The 23,964-nt window shown below is 41.8% G+C and overlaps 1 protein-coding gene across 1 annotated transcript in view; it reads left to right on the top strand.

The window, feature by feature from the left end:
• The first annotated feature begins 1,544 nt into the window (after positions 1 to 1,544).
• The window catches only part of med13a (mediator complex subunit 13a), a 72,086-nt gene continuing 49,666 nt past the window's right edge, over positions 1,545 to 23,964 (top strand). The window contains exons 1-3 of the mRNA XM_041051005.1: positions 1,545 to 2,157; positions 10,034 to 10,268; positions 21,137 to 21,305. Coding sequence (XP_040906939.1) covers positions 2,092 to 2,157; positions 10,034 to 10,268; positions 21,137 to 21,305 — 470 coding nt within the window. The 5' untranslated portion in view covers positions 1,545 to 2,091. The remainder of the gene's footprint in view (positions 2,158 to 10,033; positions 10,269 to 21,136; positions 21,306 to 23,964) is intronic.

Below are 23,964 nucleotides of genomic sequence, written 5' to 3'. Positions count from 1 at the left end.
AGAGGTGGAGTTCTTACTTGTGCAATTTTTCTGCAACATTTTGGAAAAATGATATACACGGCGATGCTCATTTAACGGCAAAAACCATGTAGTTTAATCATTTACAACTGTCTGGTTTGAATCAGGGATTTCTCAGAAGGAAATTCAGGCTGCAGCCAAAACCTGCAACAAACAAAAAAATGCACTATTTTGATTACAGTCCTGGTAGTAATGTTAAAGACTTCTCCTGCAGAACAAGTATATTGTGTAAAAAGCATCAAGGCTTGAGTTATGGTATTTGACCAAATATGTTTGACTCATTAGTGTCGTTCATTATAGTTGCAGTAAAAATAAATAAATCAATAAAATAAAATTGTATATATATATATGGATAAGTAGTAACACAAATGAACAAAATGACTGTGATATGATATATGAGTGATGATACTATGATGATACTCTAAATTGTGATTATTTATGTGCTCCTAAAACAATCTGTAAATAAAGAGGTGGTTTCAGGTTCACGCTGAAGCTTTGTCACAAAGTAATAACTGATACTGACTCAGTCTAACTGTGCTTGAGCTTTGTTTGGACAAGATTAAAATTGGTTTGGCTTGTGGGTTTAGTATTAATAAACTATTGCCTGTTGTTGGCACTGGGCATTTTTAATTTGTTCTCTCTTTGACTGTGAGGTTGTACAATTCATTTACATCAGTCTTATTTCTTATTTGCCTTTGACTGTATTTTGATCTCCTAAACAAGAACCATCCTCATGAACCCGGATTGGATGCACACTGGTACATCCTCTGCTATCCTAGCTGTATCAGCAAATACATTTTTTATTTATTTATCTTACTCTTCTCAGTATGTCCACTTGATATAACTGCTTCCTATATTTTCCTCAGTAACATGCATTTGCTTTATTCCTGCAGTTCTGCACCTGATAAATATTTGATTTTACTGCTCTTTATCTCACTAAAGCCACACTCTGTTAAACTGAGGAGAACTGAGTGAAGCCAACGTATTTGATTGAAACAAAACAAAACAAAGGACGCATCAGTGAATTTTGGATGCACATTTCAATTTCAAATGCAACATCATATGCGCTAGGTGGTGCACTGTGTAAGTGAGCAAGTTTATAGGGTTTGATCATTAGTAACAAAATCTGTTGCTCAGTAGCGCCACTTGCGCTTGGCCTAGCGGCAATACCTATCAGTCTTGTGTTATTACAGCCCTCATGACCACGACACTGTCAAGTTAGCCGTACTAGAAGACGGAAGTTCTTGTCAGTACCATCAAAATAAAACGCTTTACAATATTAACATGTTGCAACATATTTTCGTGACACGTGATATCAAAAGGAAAGCAAATAAATCATTCAGTTATTAAATACAAATGAAAAATTTTGTTTTTCCTAAAGCTGTATTCATAGCATTAATCATAATATTAAAGAAAGTAATTCGGTACTTTTATTTTGCCGGAAGCGTTGCCCTCTGTCTGATGTGTGCCTGTCTATCTTCGGCTAGCTTGACAAAGCTTTGACCACGAATGAGCCAATAGGCTGTGGAAAGCAGAGTTGTCCCTGTGGCCGCCATTAAAGAAAGGAATCCATGAATTCAAATGGAAACCAACAGGAACCGAGGCTGAAAAAATGATCGAAATAATCGTTAAAATATAGGCCGATGCCAGATTTCGAGGGTTTTTTCCAGGATGTATTTCGTTTTTAGACTGAATTTTGCGATGGAGGAGTGAGGCAGGACGTTTTTATTTTTTTAAGCAGACCGTTTTAGGGCTAAGGGGGAGGGGGAGAGTTGCTTCTTTGCTCTCCTTTTCTTTTTGTTTTATGAACATTTGTCGCTTCCTTCAATTTGTCTTTACTGTGTGCTTTTGAGATGTCGACATAAAGACCACACAGTCTCTTTTATCCGCTTTTAGCTCCGGCGGGTGAACTGCAGTCGGAAGGTTGTTGAATTAACTATCCTCCAGCCAAATGTTACAAAAAATATTTCTCGTTGATTAAGCCTGCACATCTTAGAAAACACAAATCCGCAAATTGTTCTTTATTTCCCGGGAAGTGAAATGATGGAGAGTTGGATCTCACAGTGAGGAAGGATGAGTTCTTGTTTTGTACCAAACGGGGCCAGCTTGGAGGATTGCCATTCCAATCTATTCTGTCTGGTAAGAGATTTAAAACTAAAGGAAAGCAGCCATTTTTAACTAGCTGAACAGGGGCTAAGCTAACGTTAGCCACACAGGCATCAGTTGATAGTAGCTTAGCTAGGCTTACGGCCCAGTCGAGCTGACATCTTTTCAGGACAAGGTATCCTAGTTCGCTAATGTTAACATGCACTCCCACTTATAGCACTTTGTCACTTACTTGCAATGGCCTGTCTATTAAAATCTTATTTCCATTAATTTTCCATTTTTTCTTTTCGCACTCGTGGTTAACGCCACTCGCTTGTTAAGCTTCACTTACTACATATCTCAGGACAGACACAGCAACATATCGCCTGTTAGCACGGAAATAAATTCTGTGCATTTTACTGCCAAAAGCTCGACTGTGTCTCCCAGTAAGTTAGTTGTTGTAGCACTTTCTCCCCGTCGCCTCGACACCTTGTTTATTATTAACTTGCTATCTCGTTCTCATTACATTTCCACTATGTTTTATCAGGTGGTGACTTGTAAACCAAACACTTCTTCATGCACGTTACTTTGCAGCCTTAAGTTGTATCTTTGAGACTGGGAACCTACGGTGCATTTGCTGCTGAGTATTACTATAATTATTATTATTTATATAACACTGACAACTCTTGGGTGAACGAATATCAGTTCCCAACTTGCACAGCTTGTGGATAAAACCAGCCTCCCCCAGGTCTTGCCTGGAAAGCTCTTTTTAGCAATCAGCTTGTAACAAGATTGTTTGGGGTAACAGTATTTATTTACAAACGTCAATGTCATCATCTTGTTTGTCAGTGGCTTAATCTCCTTGGACTTCATTTTCTAGTATTCACACCAACTAGGGCACAGGCCCCAGGGTGATTTATGTAATCTCTGGCATGCATTCCTGGACATTACAAACATTTAGGTAGCCACACATATCTCCGCTGCACTTTCTGCTAATATAAGCAACAGTGCATATTGGAAGGAAGCGTGTAAGGTGTTTCCCTGTTTGTCTGTCTCGGAATATCTTTTTCATCATACCATGTTGTTAGTTGTGGGTAGTTGGCATTAGCTTAAATAGTTGTGCTTGTTCACCCTCCCACTTGCAGTTCACAGGTATTCTTTAAACCCCTTGTGAGAAAAACAATGAGTATCTGCTGTGTAGTCCACAGTTCTTTGCCACTACAGCAAATGTAAAGGTGGTGTTTGAGTCTACAGTCCCTCCCCCTGGCCAGATAATCAAGAACATGGTCTGGATGTGTTTGTTGTTGCATTTAATTGGCTTGTCAGCAGGCTTAACTACAGTTTCACTTGTATGTTAGCTGAGGAGTGTAATGCTGCCTTCATGTGCTCATTTTAACATCTTGCTTCCACAGTTGGAAGCTGTTAATATGATTTGACAAATGCTGAAAGGTAACCCAGAGAAAAAGTGGATGTTTCTATAGGTTAAATGACACAGAATCACAAAGAGCCTAGACTGTAGATTGATTGTTAATACATCTATGTGAAAAAGTTGAAAGAGAAGTGAGTAGAAATGCGTCAATAATGATATTGACAATAACAAGATAGTGAAATACTACACTGCTTTGCATCACAAATTGACACAGCTTCCACGCTGTCCTCCTCCTAAAGGTAACATTTCATTGCAGAAAATCCCCACTCTCTCAGTACTACTCTTTTGAGTTGATTGTGTGTGCTGAACTCGTAATTACAATGTTTACGACAGCCCTTGAAGGCAGTGTTGGCTACAGTGGACAGGCGAGGTAGAGGCTGGTAGTTGTGGTGCTGTGCTTGTCTGGCTGACATTTTCCTGCACAGTGAGACTAAGCATAACACCATTGCTGTTATGACTCACTCACTGAACAGACTCCACTTTGTGGTTTTATGGTGAAAGAATGTGAACACATTGTGGCACTTTTCCCCCCTTCGTTTTTCAACGGATAGTCTTCTCCAGACTCTAATACTACTTGTTGCTTTTTTTTAAATGTATTTAAAAGTGGGCTTGTTGGAATTAACTTTGAGTGTAAGTTTAGTTTATCTGTTGCTGTATTATTATGTACTTGTTGTTATGAAATCTGTAGTTTAGGCTGCCAAGCACTTGTTCAAACCTCTATAAAAGCACTTGGCAAAAATCTTCTGTGGAGTGATTGTATTGAGTGTGGCATACGGTAAATAAGCAGGAACTATGTATAATCTAGCTCAAGTTATTGAATTTGCATTCTCCTGAACCAAAAATACAAAAACACACTTGTTAGTTTCATGTTTGCTCCATGACAGGGTTAACTGAAGGAGAGAGGTGACAGACAGGAAAAGAGACAGAGACTCAGTAGAAGAGAAGCATCTGCAACATGATTTGAGCAGCTTCACCTGTTGCTTGTCTCATGTCTTGAAAGGCAGGAAGGCAGCTGTTTGAACACAGTGTTCCCTACTGAGACCCAGAACCCAAAGTGGCCAGAGGGAAGGTGAGCAGCTGGCAAAATTAGGGGTCGTAACCCCTCAAGTACGCGTCACCTCAGGAAAACTTACTAGTGTCTTTGGCCCTAGATTCCCTCCCACAGCAGCAGTGTGATTTTTGGCTTTGGCATATGAAAGATAAAACTTCTAATGACCCACATTGCGCATCCTGCCAGGACATTTTATAAGCAGTTGTTCACATACCTGAGCATTTACTGAGACATAGAAAAGGGGAAGACTGTGCAGATTCATAGCAGTGCACAGAGTGTTTGAGGCACATTCATGCACACAGCCTGCATGTGTAACACGAGTTGGAAGGAAATACACAGATATCCTTGGCACCCTCTGTTTTTTGCACACAGGCTGCCTCTAATTTATTTCGAAAGGACAGACAGAACAACTGCAGAAGGCACATTTATCCTTGATAGAGCAGTCTGTCTCTTGGATATTGTTGATGAGGAGTGGAGTACTGATGTGTCTAGTCTTTGACAGAGGGGCTATTCAGTTCTGCCTCCTCAAGCTCAGAGTATTTAAGGACAGACGTAAATATTCTTTTGTGCAGCAGGGATAAGATTCAGCCCACAGTTTGTTTTATTACACAATCACATGTATTCTGAGCAAAATCTGATTAAAGGCAATCATGACAGCAAAAGCAAAACAGAGATTCAAACATGAACAGGATGATTTAAGTACGTACTACTTCATAACTTGTAGCTAACGTTTTAGTTCTGTTGCACATATAATTCAACACAAGTTTGGTTCCTGAATAATATAGCCTAATGCACATCTATTCAACTATAGACATTGCTTATTTAGATAGTAGTCCCTTTAAAAGCCTTTAAAATCATGCTTAAAGGTTATGCAGCAGTCAACTACATATTATTGAGTGTAGTTTTCTATTATGATGAAGTTGTATAAGGTGCATTGTGTTGCTCGTCACCTTTAAATACTTCTTTAAATACTTCCAATCGGTCTTTGTCATTATGTTTTGAAGTCAGAGTGTTGCCACTCAGCAGCAAAGTATAAACTGTTTCAAACCTCATATCATCCGTTTGTTAAATTAAACTTTTAGGATTTCTAAAGGGACATTTCGTTTTAGCATATTGTATGTAGAATCATGTATTATAAATTTTCAGTCTTTGTTAGTTACATCTATCATGAATCAGCAGTGCAAATGCTTGGCTCACTTCCTATGTAAACAAAACAGATTCTGGTTGAAGTGTGGCGGGAAGAGACTGGCTCCACTGAAAATGACTCCAAACATTTTTATCTAATTCTCCAAAATAAACTCACCAGGTTTAAAACAAACTCATTCAGGTGTAGACCTGATTCAGGTCCTCACTTAAAACTTTTTTTCCCGGCCTATGTTTGTTATCAATATGGGATAAGACCAACCCCTCCCCAGATGTCAGTACACTCTCTTAAACTTTATGAAGTTTCAGTGTGAGTCCAGTTTAAATCCACCTCCTCCCTGCATCCACTCAGTATTGAGCTTAGCTACTCACTGGAAGTGTTTTTGTTCACGTGCTCTTTAATGTCCAAGCAATGCAAAAGAGAAAAGACAGCTCTAAATGTCAGTAAACTCTTTGTAACTCCACACTGCAGATGGTCAACATTATGTATTGCATGTATTGTCATTATACTGTAATAAACTCTTTTAGTGCTCTTCTCTTCAGGATAATCCAACTACATCTGGAAAACACTTTATATCCGTATGTTCATTACTGCAGCTCTTTCTCCTTGCGTAGTATACATGTCTCTATAGACAATATACAAATTACTGTGTCCATCTTGATTTTGTTGGAGGGCAAATGCTGCTTGCTCCATTTCTGATAAGTCTGTGTATTCTCTGAGCCGGTTATCTATATTATGATATTATAATATTATAATATCATAGTCCTTTGTCTGTATTTTTCAAGATTATCCAGATGTAATGAGGCACTGCATTCGCTTGTGTAACTGGGCAGTAAGCAATCAGTACACTTAGCATTAATGACAGTTAATTCGTATACAACCAATATCTTTTTACGCCAGGACAAAGCTATAACATGTTCATGAGTGTACCAACCTCAGCCAGCGATGCACCTTTTTGATACAGCCTGATTCGTTTTCTTTAATCTACACAGTTAGGTGTTCACCCATGTCACTTTCCCAACACATTTTAAGTGGGCCAGTGGCAGTGGAGGAGGTGCGTCCTCGAAACGTGTTCGGAGGAGAGACGAAGTTCATGATTGGAATTGTTTCTAGATGATATTTTAGCACTTTGACAGCATATTATTTAAGAGTAGGTTTAAGTTGTAAATATTGTAAAAAAAATTGTGCATCTATCCACTCAGACTTTTTTTGTTGTTCATCTAATGTCTGTTAAGTATTGTGATGCATCTGCTGTGATTATTTATTGCAGAGTGATAAGAATGAATTGAGGTGGCTGTTGATGATGAAGTTTGATACTGAGGATGAAGATGTCAGATATATTGCTTGTTGACACTAACACACAGTGTTTGTTATACTTCTCCCTGTATGCCACAGTCGTTGTATTGAAGCCTTTTTTTGTAGCATATATTCTAAAGGAGAGATTCATAATATATTTTGTTGCCTACCTGGCACAGAAACTGCATCATAGATGAAAACGTCCTGATAGTAACAGAAACGGCTGCAAAAAAAGGTGATGAACTGGAATGTAAAATGAAGACTCAAGCCTTCTGCTCTTGTAGGCTGTTGTATTTCATTCATGCATTAACAGCACAGCAGCAGCATTAATCAGTATTTTAGCTGTGGGTGCTACTACAGAGGCTAAACTTCAGAAATGAACCAGGTCAAAGTTTCAGTGCCCACAGGATGTAGTGAGTTTTCCCTGTGTGTACAGATGTACTGCACCAACTATAGATAATAACAAGAAGCATGTCAGTGTTTTCTCTGTGTGCCATTTCAGAAGTCAGCTGATTCCAGGCTGACTGTTAATTAAACCATTTAACCCTGTCATGACTACACACGACTGTGTTTTCTGTTTTTTTAATGATCTGTGCAGCAAAATACACCAGTTGAACTTGCATTTGTCAGGCGAGAAAGTCTATAACCAGAAATTTTTTATTGTTACTTATTAAATAATTTACATTGAACTGATAATCCATCTTATTTCTTATTTGATTGACTAATCAATCGAAGGTGGAATTTTTCAGCACAGCTTGCACCTGTTTCATTTCATTTTATTTGGATTGAGGTAGGATAGAGAGCTGTTTGCATTTCCCTATATTTAATTGTTCTTCTGTTTAACTTCTATATAGATGAAGATACAGTATGAGATGTTTAAGAATAAAAGCCTTGTACACTCTGTTTATGCATATATTACATTCATTAGGTTGTATTAAAAACCTTTTCACATGTGAATGCAAGGCAGTGCACTCTACCTCAACAAAAACAAAATGTCAAGGAATTATGCTGTAACAGTCTTCCTTTTTGTTCACTGCTGTATTAGATTTGACTTGTAAGCAATGGTTATGTATATCTTCCTTGTATTAAGTCGTTCCTTGGTTACAGTTAGGTTGTTATATAAAACTTAAGAGTTAAACATGAATTCATGAGGGATTTTTCAGACAGTGCAGGCACATTCTGAGTATCTCCAGAAAATGAAAAAATACTTAGAAATAGTTACCGAAACACTAATTTGACTAAGAGTTATGTAATTCAAACCGAAGTGTCAGTGCCCTGTGACCAGCTTGATTCCTGGCTGTGTGTGTGTGTGTGTGTGTGCAGCACTGTGCTGTGAAACCAATATCTATGAGGAGGAGAGACCTATAATAAAATCTGTAGGGCACTTAGGAACAAAACCTTTCATACAGTGAAATGCACAATACCGCTAGGGACTGGCCGTGGTCAGTAAGATGATGGGGGTGTTCCTTTGCTAATTGCCTATCTTTACTGCTTATGATCTGGTTTCACAGTTAACCGTTGTCCCCACCCTCCCTTTGCTTTGTGTGCACAGATGTTTCCGAGCAAGACGCAGGTGTAATGTTAGTGCTTCTCACACTCCAGCAGGAAGGAGAAGCCTCACGACTGCAGCTCTGTCGTTACACACCGACAACAAGCTCTGCTGCTCTTACCTTGGAACTTGTCCTCAGCTTGTGCAGCAGCTTTTGAGCTCTTTACGAGCCAGATTGCTCATCAAAGATCATGATGTTTTGATCATGCATGCTGACAACTTCTGTGTTAAGTTATATTGACACTACAACCTTGGGCTTTTGTGTGCTTGCCAGGCACGTTTTACCTCGAGTTAGTGTTGGAGAACAAACTAAGCACATGCTTTGTGTTTATTGATGAAGCATTCAGTGTATACTTAATCGTGGAATAACAGTCTAGCCTGTATAGTGTATTATCTGAACATGTGCAGGAGCCTTAAATGTAGTCATTTTTAACTAACTGGTTTTTTTTTTTAACAATTTGTTAACCTGTGTGAGGTCACTACATCTTATGGCTCGCTGACTTGTTGTTGTGATCCAGCTCTGCTCCAGCTGACGACACACAATGCTCTGTTTTGACAGTCCCCAGCCTACCCCCAACCCTCACCACCACCATCACAAATAACACAAATAACACCACAAATCTCCCAGCTTATCCCTAGCCAGGCGAAAGACCACTGCTTCGCCACAACCACGGGTAATCACTTGTTCAGCCTCAGCGCATCTGCACTTGAGTGAAGATATCCCCTGAATTGTAATGGATTAATTGGTTGAATATACAGCTTGCCAACTCAGCCTGAATGGAATAGGACTAAACGGCATGAAAATGAGCAGTCCGTGTTCGCACAGATTACTTGAAATGTCTACAAGGATAGATAGAGGACCAAGATTGGCAGCGGAAATGGGAATGTACACCTTAACACGTTGTGTGTGTGTGTGTGTGTGTGTTTTGTGCTAGTTTGTGTTTGTATGCGTGCATGTGTTTAGGTAGACATGGGTAGTCTGTCAGTGCTTAGCTGATAAGCAGCAATGGTAGCTAGCAGTGGAGTGTAATGCTCCTGCTTTAACACTTAATAACCCCGCCAGTGATTTACTGCCTGTGAGGCTTTTTCCTGTGTGTTTTGTTCTCTCTATAAAAGCCAGACAGTGTTTATAGAAAGGCAAAGCACACACCCCCCCCTCAGCACTCACCAATAATGAGGATTAAGGTGGTTGAGACCACATTTACCAGCATTACTTTTTCCCTTTTTGTGTTTCGAACATGTTGTTCATGGTGATATTGAAAGCACCTGAAGCATAAGTACATGGTTCTTTGCAGAAACAAACAGTTGTCCCATTTTTTTTAGGGACAGAGTGTAAAGAGAGGTTTAATACCTACTCTTTACACTCTGCTCAGCACATGTTTACTCCAAGATGCTGAGTGGATCCTGAAGCAGCAACTCTGCACACTAACACTCTGTCTTCCCCCCCCCCTTGTCTTGCAGGCTGACTTGACAGGGATCAAATGGAAGAGGTTTGTGTGGCAGGGTCCCACCTCTGCACCCATCCTCTTCCCGGTGACGGAGGAGGATCCCATCCTATGCAGCTTCAGCCGCTGCCTGAAGGCCGACGTGCTAAGTGTATGGCGGCGGAGTCAGCGGCAGGGCCGGAGGGAGCTTTGGCTCTTCTGGTGGGGGGACGACCCTAACTTCGCAGATCTCATCCACCATGAGCTTGCAGGTGGGGAACCCTTGGCATACACCTAAGGGCATTTAATTTGCAAAAGAAGAGTATGTTTTACTAAGCTGTGCAGGTACATCCTTGTTATGCTGCTTCCTCAGTGTGTGAAGGTCAGAGGTCAGGGTCAACTACTGAACAACATCCAAGGTGCTTGTAGAGATGAAGTGATTGAGTTCAAGGGAACAGCTCTTCAACTTCAAGAGCTGTTCATTTATCCTGCTGCAGCAGCATAGTTTGGCAGATAGTTAGCCAAGTTCATTTTTCTAGTTTGGGTTTGAGAAAATGAAATGATTAAAGAGAAAGAAAGGTTTGCTATTCTATTTCTCTGAGTGACTATTCAGAGAATATGATCTCCACCTCCCCTACCAATGCACCTTTTGTTGGATTCACTCAAGGTTATATATCTAAAAGAATGATGACTGAAAAAGATAATGGGAAGAGTAGAGGGCTCATAGCTTTTGTAACAAAGGCACTTGAACATAGATCACTTTGTCAAGATATGTCATTAGTTGTATAATGAAAAATGATACGGATTTCAGTGCTTGATTGTCAGGCACAGGCAGGAAACTCTGTAAGTGAGAAGTCTTAAAAATCGGTGTAATCTGACACCTCCCTAATGCTCCCCCCTCACCCTCCTCTCACTGATCAGCTTGCCAGCAAGGCTGGTCGTGCCAACACCTGTAGGGAAACTCCCTTTCCCCGGAGACACTGGGCATCACACTGTCTTATTATTGGGTGTGCATCTGAAGCAGGGTTATCACATCTAAGTGAGTGCTGCCCTACAGCAGATGAATCAGCACCTCGCATTTTATTTTGGCTAAGCAGAACCAGTAGGCTACAGTCACATGTCTCCGTTCTGCAGAGGATGAAGGAGAAAAGAAGAAGGTATAAGGAACTGAGTTCAGTTCAATCATAACTTGAGCGAGAAACACAGCGTGCAGGAGCAGCCATGCAGAAATGAGGCAAATGCATCCACCCCCCACTTTCTTCTTTTCCCTCTTCAGTAACAGTGACATTAGTGATGGAAGATGGGAAAAGGCCATCTTTATTCATGCTCTCTGCCATGTAGATTGAACTTTGGAGTCTGAGCCAAGCACAGCCCGTCTGTGACCCTCCTTCATTATGGGACATTGTGCCTGAAGGGGACTCAAAATGGGAGCTGAAGGCTACGACGGGCAGCTCATTCAGACCTAACGGGTCCTGGTAATAACCTGAAGCGTCTGGCTCAGGCCCTCTAATGGAGTCTGCTACATTTCAAGTAGGTGGGGGTGGTAAGGAGAATCTATATTTGGAAATTGTTGTAGTCACTGCTGTGTTCTTACACAGGCTTTGGGGAGATTAAACATGTGTTTCAGGAGATAGAAATGAGATAATTGAATATTGACCAATACATCTGCGCCACATTTTCCTTCCAGGTGTTCTAACACAAAATGATGAATCATGTTTTTGCAGGACTCCTGGCAGGTCTTGTTTTTAGATGTTGTGTTCCCTGAATTTTTAATAAAACACACCGTGGTGCAGTGTACCTCTCCCTCCCTGTCCCCATGGACAGGTACGGAGACTTGCATCCTGAGCACCTGATGAGAAGTTTCATATTCCCCACTCCCCATGTTCCTCAAGTGTTTTGCACCCTAACTCAGCTGTGTCTCAGTGTGAATGGTTCCCAGATGGGCGGTGTCATAATCCGTGTTTCCTGTTTTGGAAGCTGCTGCTCCCTTCTCTCAAGTGGAAGACGCCCTCTCCTTCTTGAGCCTGTCCCCCTTCTGTAGCTGCTGTGGGGCTCTGCCAGTGAAATGAAGCAGGGCAGCCTCTCTAGATGGATCTAAACTCAGCCGAAGGGCTCCTTCCTCTCCTCCTACTTCCCCCAGTCTCTGATCTGCAGCTGCCGATCAGTCTGTTCAGGATGGTGTGTCCTGAGACCTGATAACACAGCTGAGACAGGGACGGAAGAATGTCAGGATCTCTGTCCAGATGGCTTTACCTGTATCTGTGGACCTGTGTATCTGGCCTCTCCTAGAGACATTTAGTGCATTGGACCTCTTAGTCCTCCTTCTAAGTGCCCCAGATTCCAGCTGGTTTTCACTCTGACCGTCTAATTGGGAACAAGCGGGATGTCAGGTAAATGCTGATAGAATAGAAACGTGATAAGTTTTCTGGGTCCTGAGCACCAGGAGTGAAGACCGCAGCTCTGGCAGAATGCTTGTGTGTATATATCCTAAGAAGTGGGATGATGATTGACAAGTGGCTGCAGTTATGGACTGTCCTGGGTGCTCTGCCTGTGCTGGTAGGAATCGACAAATGACAGGTAGCATTGACGGAGCAGGCCATGGCCTGCGTGACCAGCCTAACCCGTGCACTCAACTGGAATGTCACAACTGTTGTCGCCCTTTCACCGCCACTCTCTTTTTGCCACTAGTTCGATATAATTTTTTTTGCCTTTGCTCCTAGCCTGTCTTGGGAATTTTAAAAAGCTTTCTTTTCTTTTTGGTTTTCAGCTTCTTTTTTAGTCCTTAGTGCAATGTTGGCGGTAAACACGAAAATCCGCTCTTTTCCTTTTATTTCGGCAGCTGAAATAGCGCTCGCTCATTCCCCTCCCCTCCACCCTCTTCCATCCTCATTAGATTAGCGGCCTGTGAAAGTCTTTTAATTTTGAGCAAGTGCCATTTCTGTATACCAGTGTGCCAGTAATCCCTCCTCTTCAGGGAGATGAGGGGAGAAGGAGTGAGCTAGAGAGATGAGAGTAGTGAAGGGCGGAAAACTTGAGGGATCTTTTAACGTCTGACACTTAATCACCATTGAAGAAATGTAAGGGTAACAAACCACCAAGCCCCTTTCCTACGCTGTTGGACAACCAGCCTTGCTCGTAACACAACGAGAAAACCAATTCTAATCTTCCCCTAGCCATGCACAGAAATTATTCCCAACAAGAGAATGCCATTGCTGAATTAAATGGCTTGCCTCCCCCCCTCCCAATGGTTGACTATAGGCACGTATTCTTATGCAAATCCTATACTCTCTCCATCGTCCTCTCCCCTCAAAAGCTGGTGGAGTCTCCTGACCAGGGGCATCCAGAGTGAAAGATAAATGGCTGCCTTTTCCTCCTCTCAAAGACCCACTGATCTTTTTTTTTTTTTTTTTTTTCCATAGAAATTAGGAATGGGTGTCTGTGTGTGAGGGTAATTGCTCTGTGGAGCATTTCTCCTAAGTTCTTACTAGTTTGCCCTGGTCCCTTTCCCCTGCTCTGCAAGTCCCACTGGGGCTTTAGCTGCACCGTGTTCCCCTCGTAGTACTCTCCAAGCTCACTGTTCCCTCAGCTGCATGTGACTCTAGACTAATGGGCTACACATTTCAATCATCATTTACAATAAAGGGGAGAATCTCAAGAAGACAAATGTAGGAGATTTTTGGAACCGCCTGATTGGATGAAAATGTTTAACATTAGTGTTAGTATCTAGTAAGTATGTGGAACAGCTATCCCTGTATATTCCTGTCTTTGAGTAGCAAGGCTGGGATTATTAGTTGTTAATTGGACGGTTAAAAGGGAGAGCTGGTCGTCTTCTGCTGTCCAGAACAGGTTATCAGCTAGCCGTCTCCACTGTGGTCCCTGGAGCTCACACGTCTATTCTTTACTGGATGTTGGGTCAGATCTCTCGTTAATGACAGAGAGAAATGGTGGGGGATGGAAGAAAGGAAGGAAGGAAGAGGCTTGCATGTAAAATGTCCATGTTCTCCACTTGTTGAGGATGAACACATTTGGGATCCATCCAGTGACTGAGTGAAGAAAAGCTTGATTTAGCAGCGTTCTTGTTTTCACACTGATCTTCAGACAATTGTTTTTGTTTTTGCTGGTATGCAGTAATCCTTGGAATTTTTCTAGCTTTGCCAGGTTCATAGGATTTATTTTTTTGATTCTTGTTTGACCACTCTCCTCCATGCCGATTTGAATCAAAGGTGAAATAAAAACAACCCTTCTTTACACCGCAGGGCAGAATATCCAGTTCCAAAGGGCATATTTCAGTAGTCTGTGCGCGTTGTGTTGGCTCAGAGTTTCACTTTCTTACAAGTCAGCCTATTTTTTTTCCTGTCTACAGTGAAAAAAAATCTCAACTTCAAAGTTACTGAACTGTCCTCACATCTGTGAGAGATGCTCTGTTTGAAGTGCTACCTGCAGAATACAGGTTTTAATAAGTTTGTTGACAACAAATATCCACAAGCAGAGAAGGATGTTATTGGTGGTCAGATGGTGGGAAAAAAAACGGCTCAGGCAAAACCAGCTTATTGGCATCTGGGGACTCTTACACATTTTTGTGGCACAAACTTGCATTGATCATCAGCAAGCCTGTAGTGAGAGGGGACAGATCTGTTTTCTTGTTCTCCGTAAACTCAGAAGACTCTTCCTGCCTTCGTATATCCAGTACAGGAAACAGTTTTTGAATCTAAATTAAAACTCTTACAGATAAAACTGCTTCAAATGAGCCAGATTCTTTTAGAAATGCTAAGTGATCTGGTTTAAAGCACTGCACAGTCATTGACAACATGCCTTTTAAAATGGCTCAGTAAGTTGATTCAGTGGTTGTGTGGCATGCCAATGCGATGCACATGGTAGACTTCAAACTCACTTTTTGGTAATCTGAGTTAGACAGCTGTGATTTCAAAACATCGATTGTATTAAGTTCAGTAAATCAAGTTTATTTGATTGGTGCTGCAGCCATGCAGATCTCTTTTCTCTTTTTTCCTGGTGCTTGTTTCCATCAGCCTGAAGCACATCAGTACTACAACCTGTTTTTTTTTCCAAGTTGCCTATTTTGACAAAAATAAAACATAGGATCATATTTGCCTATAACAGAACCGTATTCCTTAAGCTAAATGTCAAACCATCTGTTATGTGGATGTCTGACTCTGCAATTGCAATCCTATTTTAAAGATTGTAATGGCGTATTTGCTCTCTTGGATTGTGACAGGAGCGATGACACGCAAAAATGACTGTGATACAAATTCAGTCTCACAGTGATGTAAGGCCCATTGTAAGCGCTGTAGCCCAGTGAATGCCCCAGGCAAGGATTCAGAAAGGAGAAATGCCACTCACTCTTTAGAATTTCCAAATGTTATTGACTTGGACGGCCTGTGAAAGTCGAACTGAATTTTGAAATCTCCACACTTGAGCTAAAAACATGGACAAAGGTTGTTCAGAAGCTTTAAAGTGGAGAATGAAAAGTTCAGTTCGCAAAGTTCTGGCAGTGGCTTTGATGATTAAGGAACTGGCTTGCAATACGTAATTAGGACAGGAAACTGTATTTTGTCTTTAATTGATCTCAGCCAATCGCATGATCTCATTTTAATATAATTTGATCGCAAACAGCCCTGGACATGCCCACTTTTGGTGAGCGTTTGTTAGGAATACACACTGGATTCACAAGGCTGTGGGTGTGCATCAGAGATAATTAGTCAGCGATCCACTTGGCTAAGCTTGGCTTTGGATTTGTGGCGCTTTCTCTTTTTTTTTTCTCCTTCAAAAATGGTTCTAAACTTCAGTGTGCAACTAAGAGATTGATGAATAGATAAACCTCGACCAGCTCTTAGGAGGAAAAAGTAGAGGAGGCCAATGGCTTTTGTGCTTGGGGATCAATTTTCCAGGGCTAATCTCCTGCCTGTGAACCACCCTCTGCTTTCCTCTTTTCCTCCTGCTCCATCTCCCTCTCTCGCGCTCTCTGATGGATCTCCGTTGGCTGGCACGGTGCAGGAACTCGGCCATGCATGCAGCTCTGGCCCATGGGTGCAGTCTCCCTCTCTTCTCTTCTTCTCTCTCTTTTCCCTCTCTGCTCAAGAAATATTCATTAATTAGTAATGGAGACTTTACATAGCACTGCTGGTTCTCTCTCTCTTTCCTTGCAGATAAGGAGGAAGTGGAGGAGAGGAGAAAACCTTCTGGCCAGGCGTGGTAGAATCCCCTTGAGCACAGTCAATCACAAGGCATTAATCCTGCTGTTTAATGACCGACTGCTGCTCTAATTGCTTACACACAGAAGAGCAAGGGAGGGGTTCGGTGGCAGTGGAGCTGTGGGGCGGGTTTCCAAATATTATATGGACCCCAGAAATACCCTTGTGCCATTTTGTGACTTTGGGTGTTCAGATCCTTTTTGGGGGTTAGCAGAGGACCGATGCTGCACTCCATCTCGATGTTATTGGAAAGATGCTTTTGTGCGCTCGTGTGTGCATTCGTGTCTAAAGGTGTTTCCTTGCTAGCGGTAGATGTGAGTGTTCTTAATAGAGCTGCTGTGCACCCAGCTAAGAGCTCTTATAAAGGTCAGCTCATCTGGGCCTGCTGCACATAAGGCAGAGACATGACAGTGTCCTAACCATCAGCTGAGCTCATAAATCTTTGTCTAAATAAGGCCACTCATCTTTCGCCCCATGCGCTGACCGTCGCACACCATGGCCCACCCTCCTAACACATATTGCATGCACGCATTTTTGGGGTCATTTTGTACTAGAAACTTCACCTTTTAAACAACCCGTGAAACGTGTTCATTATAATTATCTGCTACACTTTTAAAACTGCATGTGTCCACAGAAACATGAAGGACAGCAGGTTAAAACTGAAACAGGACGTAGCCCAACAATATGAACATTTATTACACAGTTTAACATTAATAAGTACACTTTCAGTTCAGCCGAACACAGTTAGTCGAATGACAGAAAATTAATCAGCAACTATATTGCTAATCGATCGTTTCTCAGTCCGAATTGCCAAACATCCAGTACTACAGGTTGTGAGGGTGTGAGAATTTGATTCTTTTCTTTGTCATATATGACAGTAAACTGATTATATTTGGTGTTTGGACAGTTTGTGGAATAACAAGCTACAAGAAATTGTAATGGGCATTTTTCATTATTTACACAACATGTTACAGACACAATGATCAGTATATTAATCAAGAAAATAACAGGCAGATGTAACTAATAAAAATAGTATTGGGCAGTAAGAATGTTAAAGCAAAGGTCAGTTCTGTTTGGTTTGTTGAATAGTTAAATATTTTTGCTGTTTTGCAGCTTTACCATGACCCCTGACCTCTCTGTTTCTCTGCACAGCTCAAGGGTCCCATAGTGTGACTTACTTTTCAGTGGACTGTTTATGCAGAATGTCTTTAACTTTCACTAAAGAAAACCTGGAATGACAAGTGCAACAAGAAAAACATACATGTTCTGGGATTCGATTAAATTTTTCTCTTTTTTGGTTAAATATTTTTATTTCTTTTTTTTTTTTCTCCCTGTGAACTTGTTACTTGGGAGTTGTTACCCTGTCGCTGCAGCAGGTAGAGTCCATAGACATTCATCATGGAGATTCCTCAACTAAAAGTTGCAAAGCCAAGTCACATCTGGCTCAGAATCACTCCTGTCCTGCTGCTTTTCTTGTGAAAATTAGTTTTAAAATGTTGCATTGCTGTTTCTAGTGAGTGAGTGAGTGTCATGTTGTTTATATCATAACTGACATTAGATTTGGACTTAGTGTTGCTGTGTTTGTCGGTCTGAAGCGGGGAGTGTTGCAGCGGGCGTTGTATGATGAACATGAGGTCGTTAGGAACTCTTGATGTAAACCAGACGCCTGTTTTAGAGTTGCTTGGCGCTAGAGGGAGAGACTGAGGAGGGACATGCAGCAGAGGGGAGGAGGTACGGGGCAGATGGGATCGCCGTGGTGGTGGTTGATATAAAAGTAGGTGGAGGGAGATTTCTGCCAGTCTTACCGTCATTAACAGAGGGCTAAATCAGGACTGCATGTTTAACTGCAAAATGCATGCTGGTTTGATGTCTCTCTTACATTAAATTTGAGCTTTGCGGCTCTCCCCATATTCCCCAGTCTTTCACGTTATCAGCTACACTGGCCTGTCTCTTCAGCGTTAGTGTTTGGCCTAAATCCTATTTTGTTTTTTCCCCGTGCTTTCTGTTAATGTGCTGTCAGTGGGTCAGTGGGAAGGGTTTCTTTTCGTCTTGACTTTTTGCCCCCCTCGCCTGCCATGTCTCTCAGGATGGCCACACCAGCTGCTAAATCACTCAAAGCAGACTTAGTGGAAAAACCTACTGGATCCCATGCATACTCTATCACACCCACATTTTCTAGAAAGTTGAATGGCTTTTTACTGTTGATTTTTTTTTTTTCTGTTCTGCAGTTGCGGTTAATTTTTAATCGGAAATTGCAGTTTTCCTTCCTTTTTCCTGCCTTTGCCCTGTTTTTCTGTGTTCCTGATCTTATCCCCCAAGATGTGCGTGCACCTGATGAATTAGTCTGTTGCTCTCAAAATCATCGGGCACGTAGCCCCCTTTACTTGGCAGCTAGCCTGAAGTTGCTTTCCTTTGGCTGAATGCAGTGGTTTAGAGGCTAGCCAAACTTGGTGCGTCTAGTCGAGCTGTGACATTTGAAAGTGAATTTGATGGAGTTGGGATATCTTTGTTCCATTCTAAATTAAAATTGACACCCCTGCTTTTATGTTTTTCCAGCAGATGTTTAGCGACATAGCTGGCTGTTTGCTTAAATTCAGGAAAAGCATTAAAGCGCTCAGCATCTCCTTAAAAAAACCTTTCAAACCTGCCGAGCTGGCACACGGTCTCTCTTGTTCAAGGAAGCAAATCGATGTCATTTCTTATTTTGATAGCCTTGGAATCCTCTAAATTAAAAATATCTTTACATACCTTTGCATTACAAGAGCAAGCCAGGGGTTCATTTAATAATTCAATAAAATTTGATTAACTTGCCTCTGGGCTTGTGCCTAGCTGGCGCACGTCAAGCTGACACGAAGGGTGGGTCACACCCGGTATTTATTTCGTCTGCTCTCAGGCAGAGACAGCACACTTGGGGAGATGTTTGCTGTAGACTTGACTGAAAGGAGCTTAAGTGCTGTAAGATGTGAGCAGTGGCTGTTAATGAGATTAGACCAGCATTCAGGCCAGCGCAGAATGTGATTCAGAAAGCAACCCTGATATGGGTACAGCGGTACGTAGCTTTATCCTGGCCAGCTTGGTACAGTTTGGTATGTGAGTTGTTTCAGTTCGGTACGCCATATGCACCAAATAATTATAGTGCTGTGAGTGTAACTCTGTCTAATTACAGTCTAACTCTTTGCACGTGTGGAACAGAAACTCAGAAGTGCAAGTTCTACCTGAGAGCTTTGGCAGTGTATCAGTTGCTGTCTGTTAGCTAAACCGTGCTAGTTTTGTTAGCCCAGTGTGTGTAATGCAGAAGAGACGCCAGAGAAAAGCATCCCCAGTCACTCCTTATATCTGCAAGCACCTTTGTTTCCCAGTAAATTATAGCTTCAGTGGACGTCGAGTAGTACATGGGACAGGAATTGAGTGTCACCACTGGTTTCTGGAAATCGCCACATCAAACATGTTATCTCATTTGCAACAGTGTCACCCAGGTGTATCTATTACTGGAGGGAGGCTTGCACAGATAGAGCTACAAGTCCTTTTCCCCCTAGTGTTGAAGCAGCCACTCACTGAAACTGTGACTGTGGAAGGGACTTCACACACAGGCTTGCTGTGGCAGATACATTAACAGAATCAAATATGTAGAAGACACGGTATTTACACGCTGTGTGCCACAATACAATGTTTGCACATGGGCACGTTTTTGTTTTATGCCATGTCACATGCTGACATTTTGCAAACGTTGGAGTGCCTTTACCTTTTATAGCTAAACGACAAGAACTCAAATCTTGGTTTTCCCCACTGTACCGAAAACAAAACTGGGGCTGTGAATTTGTGTACCACTGTCCTCCTAAACCCTGGTATTAAAACTCAATGTGTGCAGGAGCAGAAAGCACCTGAAACCTCCACAGCCTAACAGCAGGTTTCTGCTTCACCTCTCTCTCTCTGCCACAGTGAGCACACTCATGTTTGCATTTCCATGTTCTTTATGTTTGCCATCTTTATGTGATAGGATTTTCAGATGTCACTTTAGATATGACTTACTGTTTTGCATTCCAGGAAATGTGAAATTTCTCTATCAGGGTGTTGAGTGTTCACTGGCAGGTCCTTGGAAATGGCTCGTCGTGCTCATTAGATTGCACGAGAGTAACCTTGTCGCAGTTTTCCTTCACTGATTATGCACAGGATAGCATCTTGTGCACAGTGAATGCACAAAATGCTCCTCTGAGTTACCTGTGTGTTTGATTAGTTGATGCAGTTGCTCACAGCTACATACATGTTTATTAGAAAGTCTGTCAGACTTGGAGATGATTCATAATGTCGTCTATATGGCTACATTTACTGAGTGTGCAGTCATTGGCATTGTCATTGTGAAGGTGTGCTCAGAGTTGTTGTAATCCACACAGTGTGTACATATTCATGCATCAGTCTCAGTTCGTCTATGTTAGACGTTACCTGTGTGTTCTGGCTGGTTTAAAGTGTCTTCTTCAAAACAAAAAAGATTCTGTCATTTTGCTGTTTTAAAAAAATACATGAACACTTTAATCAGTAATTGTTTTTGTAAATAGCAAAATCACAGAATCTGTTTTTGTTTTGGAGAAGGCTCATAAAATCTTTTTAACTTCAAAGCTTGAGATTGGTGACGCAGTATATTGTGACAATATTTTTATTGTGGCAGTGGCACACTTAATCTTGCAAACTCTGATGATTAGCAATTGTACCATCTGATCTGATTAAGTGTAAGGCTGCTTTGTGGTTTATTTCTACCAGCCACAGCTGCGACATGCACCACTCCTGCTGTAATTGTAAATGGAGTTTTTTGTACTGTCTAGATTGATATTGTTTTGCCTCGGAGAGTTCTTACTGGTTTGTAAAAATGGCAGGAAAACTCTCAAAGCCTTCCACCGCACTCACCTTTCTCTGTCTCTCTCCTCTCCTTTTTCCAGCCGAGGATGACGGGCTGTGGGAGAACGGCCTTTCATATGAGTGTCGCACGCTGCTGTTCAAAGCCATCCACAACTTGCTGGAGCGCTGCCTCATGAATCGCAGCTTCGTTCGCATCGGCAAGTGGTTTGTCAAACCCTACGAGAAGGATGAGAAGCCCATCAACAAGAGGTATGGTGGCACCACTTGTTCTGTCAAGTTCTTGTCCAGGTTGTCTCTCCGTAATGGCACTGCTCTGTGCGTGTACCTGCACCGCAGAAATGGATATTTTCTTGACTTTACTGTTATGTCTGTTGCTGCCGTCTGTGATGTGGTCTGGTGCAGCTCAGTGGGCTGAGCACTGCTCCAACAGACACAGGGTTACAGTTTTTATGTGTTGTTCAGTGTGCAGGCTATTAAACCAACACTTCCACAGTTAGAGCTTCTATTCCCACTAGGCCATACTTGATAGTAGTACTCGTATTCATATGGCTGCTTTGGATGTGGCATGTATTGTACCAGGGATCTCCGGAAAGTACAACAACAGTACTTTCATTTAACCATAAATGAAACAGGTAGCTGTTAATCACAGGTGGATGACCTATCAGTTATATCCAGCTCAAAACATGTTTGCATTCATGAGTCGTATTTAGCAAAATGAGGATTCATATAAGCTGCTGCAATTCTGTCAATGGAAAAATGACATCTGACCTTGGAGGCAACAAAATTTTAAAAATAAATAAATAAAGACAACATATACAACCGTGTTTCCACCGTGCTTGCAAAACTATGGTCAAGTGCATTTTCTTTCTCATAAAACAAAAAAAAAAATTCCAGCATTGTTTACATCCATGTTTACTAGCATATTCCCTATATTTGTTGAGGTATTGGAGCATATCTTGGCACATTGGATGGTGGTAATGTGATCAGCAGACGGACTGTGTACTGTCACATGTGTATTCACATGTGCATATCTGTCCTTATACACATACACGAGATAAACAAAATGGAGACCCGCTGATAGAAAAACATCTCCATAGCGGTACGAGAGGTCTGAAACTCCACAGGGAACCTTTAGAAAAATATAGACTGTGCAGCTTTTAATCTGTGGTTGCCATAACATAGTGCTCTGCTGTGATTCTTTATCTCCAACATCAAGAAAATACTGATGTTCAAATGCAGCTTTCAACCAACAGCGGCAGTGTGGTTCACCTGAGACTTGTGGGTCATTGGCTTGCAGATTGCTTTGTTTAGTTCACTTTGTTAGTTTTTTAATGGAGAACATTTGGGCACTTTTGACATCTGCTGTACCAAAGACAAACAAACCAAGGTTTGTAAATAGATCAGGCTTTTCATAACCTATATACCTTATTATAATTTGTGTTTCAGAAAAATGCATGTGGATCAGCTGGGGACACCCTGCATTGTACACTACTTTACTGTTATGATATGAGAGTTTAAAAGAAAACTCAAAGAGGTACTGTCGTGCCAACTGTGCCAGCACTGTCTCCTATCTCTCCTCTCGCTCTTAGTGTATTTTCTGTATGACTGAGACATCCTCCACCTCCTCTTTGCTATCTGCCGAGCTGGATTTCTTGCCGTCGGTGTCTGGCTTTATTGATAAGAGATGGAGAGGCGGGCAGTGAGGAGAAAATGACCGTGGCAGTTTTTGCCATACATCCCCACCAACTCCCTGACTCTTACTACCTCACCCTGTCTCCACACATCACAGGCTGTGAGTGTTTGACAGCTCAGATAGAGGTCTTTTTAAATGTAGTTTTTTGTAAATTACTATTGTAATGTGAGGTGTGGCAGATGTAATACTTGTATATGTGTAACAGCTGCAGGGCAGTGTTAAACCAGACAGCAGACAACAGCCTCTAAACTGTGAAAAAAGAAGCTCTAGAATCAAAGAGGCTGTTATTTTGTTCTCTTAACAGTTAGCAAACTCCCCACTCTGTGGTGTGTGTTTGTGTGTGTGTGTGTGTGTCTCAGTGTGTTATTGTTTTTGAAGTTGTTTTGGTGTTGTTGTCTGGTGTGTGTACAGACACGTGTGTGTTTGTTTGCAGGCCAGTGGTGCTGTCCAGGTTAGAAATGGCCAGAACTCTGATATCTGCTGTCAGCTCGTCTTTATCATTACCACAGTGTGAGGTGGCAGATCGGAGTCACCAGCTTTAATACAGTCTCTTTCAGGGCCTTGAATCTGTCAACAGAGACTCATGTCTCAGTACAAGTACAATAGATTTTCACTTAAGTGGCAGATTAATAAACAAAATAATAAGAATCAGCCACTTCTCTTTTAAGCCATATTCATGCCTTGTTTTTAGCTTTATTGCCTCTTTACCCAGTACGCTAATCACAGAGGGCCTCAGTCATTGGGGGGGGGGCGGGGGGGGGGGCGGGGGGGGGGGGGGGGGGCGGCGACAATGGTCTTTTCCTCTGCTCTGGAATTAACAGGCCACCCGCTGTCTGTGTGTCTGGTTTTCTCACTCCTTTCTCTCACTTTCTCTCTCTCTCCCCTTCCCTCCATCCCCCTCCGCTGTCACGGAGCAGACTGGGAAGGTTATAAATAGTGGTGCAACCACCCTGAATCGAAGTTGTCGTCAAGGATGTTTTTCCCTCTCCCTTTGGTGTGTTCCGCTGTGCCCCGGCCACGCTGGGATTCTGACAAACAAAGCGCCACCGACCTTTGATAGAAATTCACAGGACCACTTTTGTGTCTTTTTATTTATGTCTCTACTGTCCCAGACCAGCTGGTCTGATTGTGAAACATTTTTGAGCTCTTTCTGATGTAGAGGTGTGGTGTTTGTAATTTATTAAATGAGTCAAGTAGTGTTGTTTTTTTTTTTTT

Source organism: Toxotes jaculatrix, chromosome 12, assembly GCF_017976425.1.
Source record: "Toxotes jaculatrix isolate fToxJac2 chromosome 12, fToxJac2.pri, whole genome shotgun sequence".
Classification (NCBI taxonomy): Eukaryota; Metazoa; Chordata; class Actinopteri; family Toxotidae; genus Toxotes; species Toxotes jaculatrix.
The sequence above is the reverse complement of the archived record's forward strand: the minus strand, read 5'-3'. Positions and strand labels throughout refer to the sequence as shown.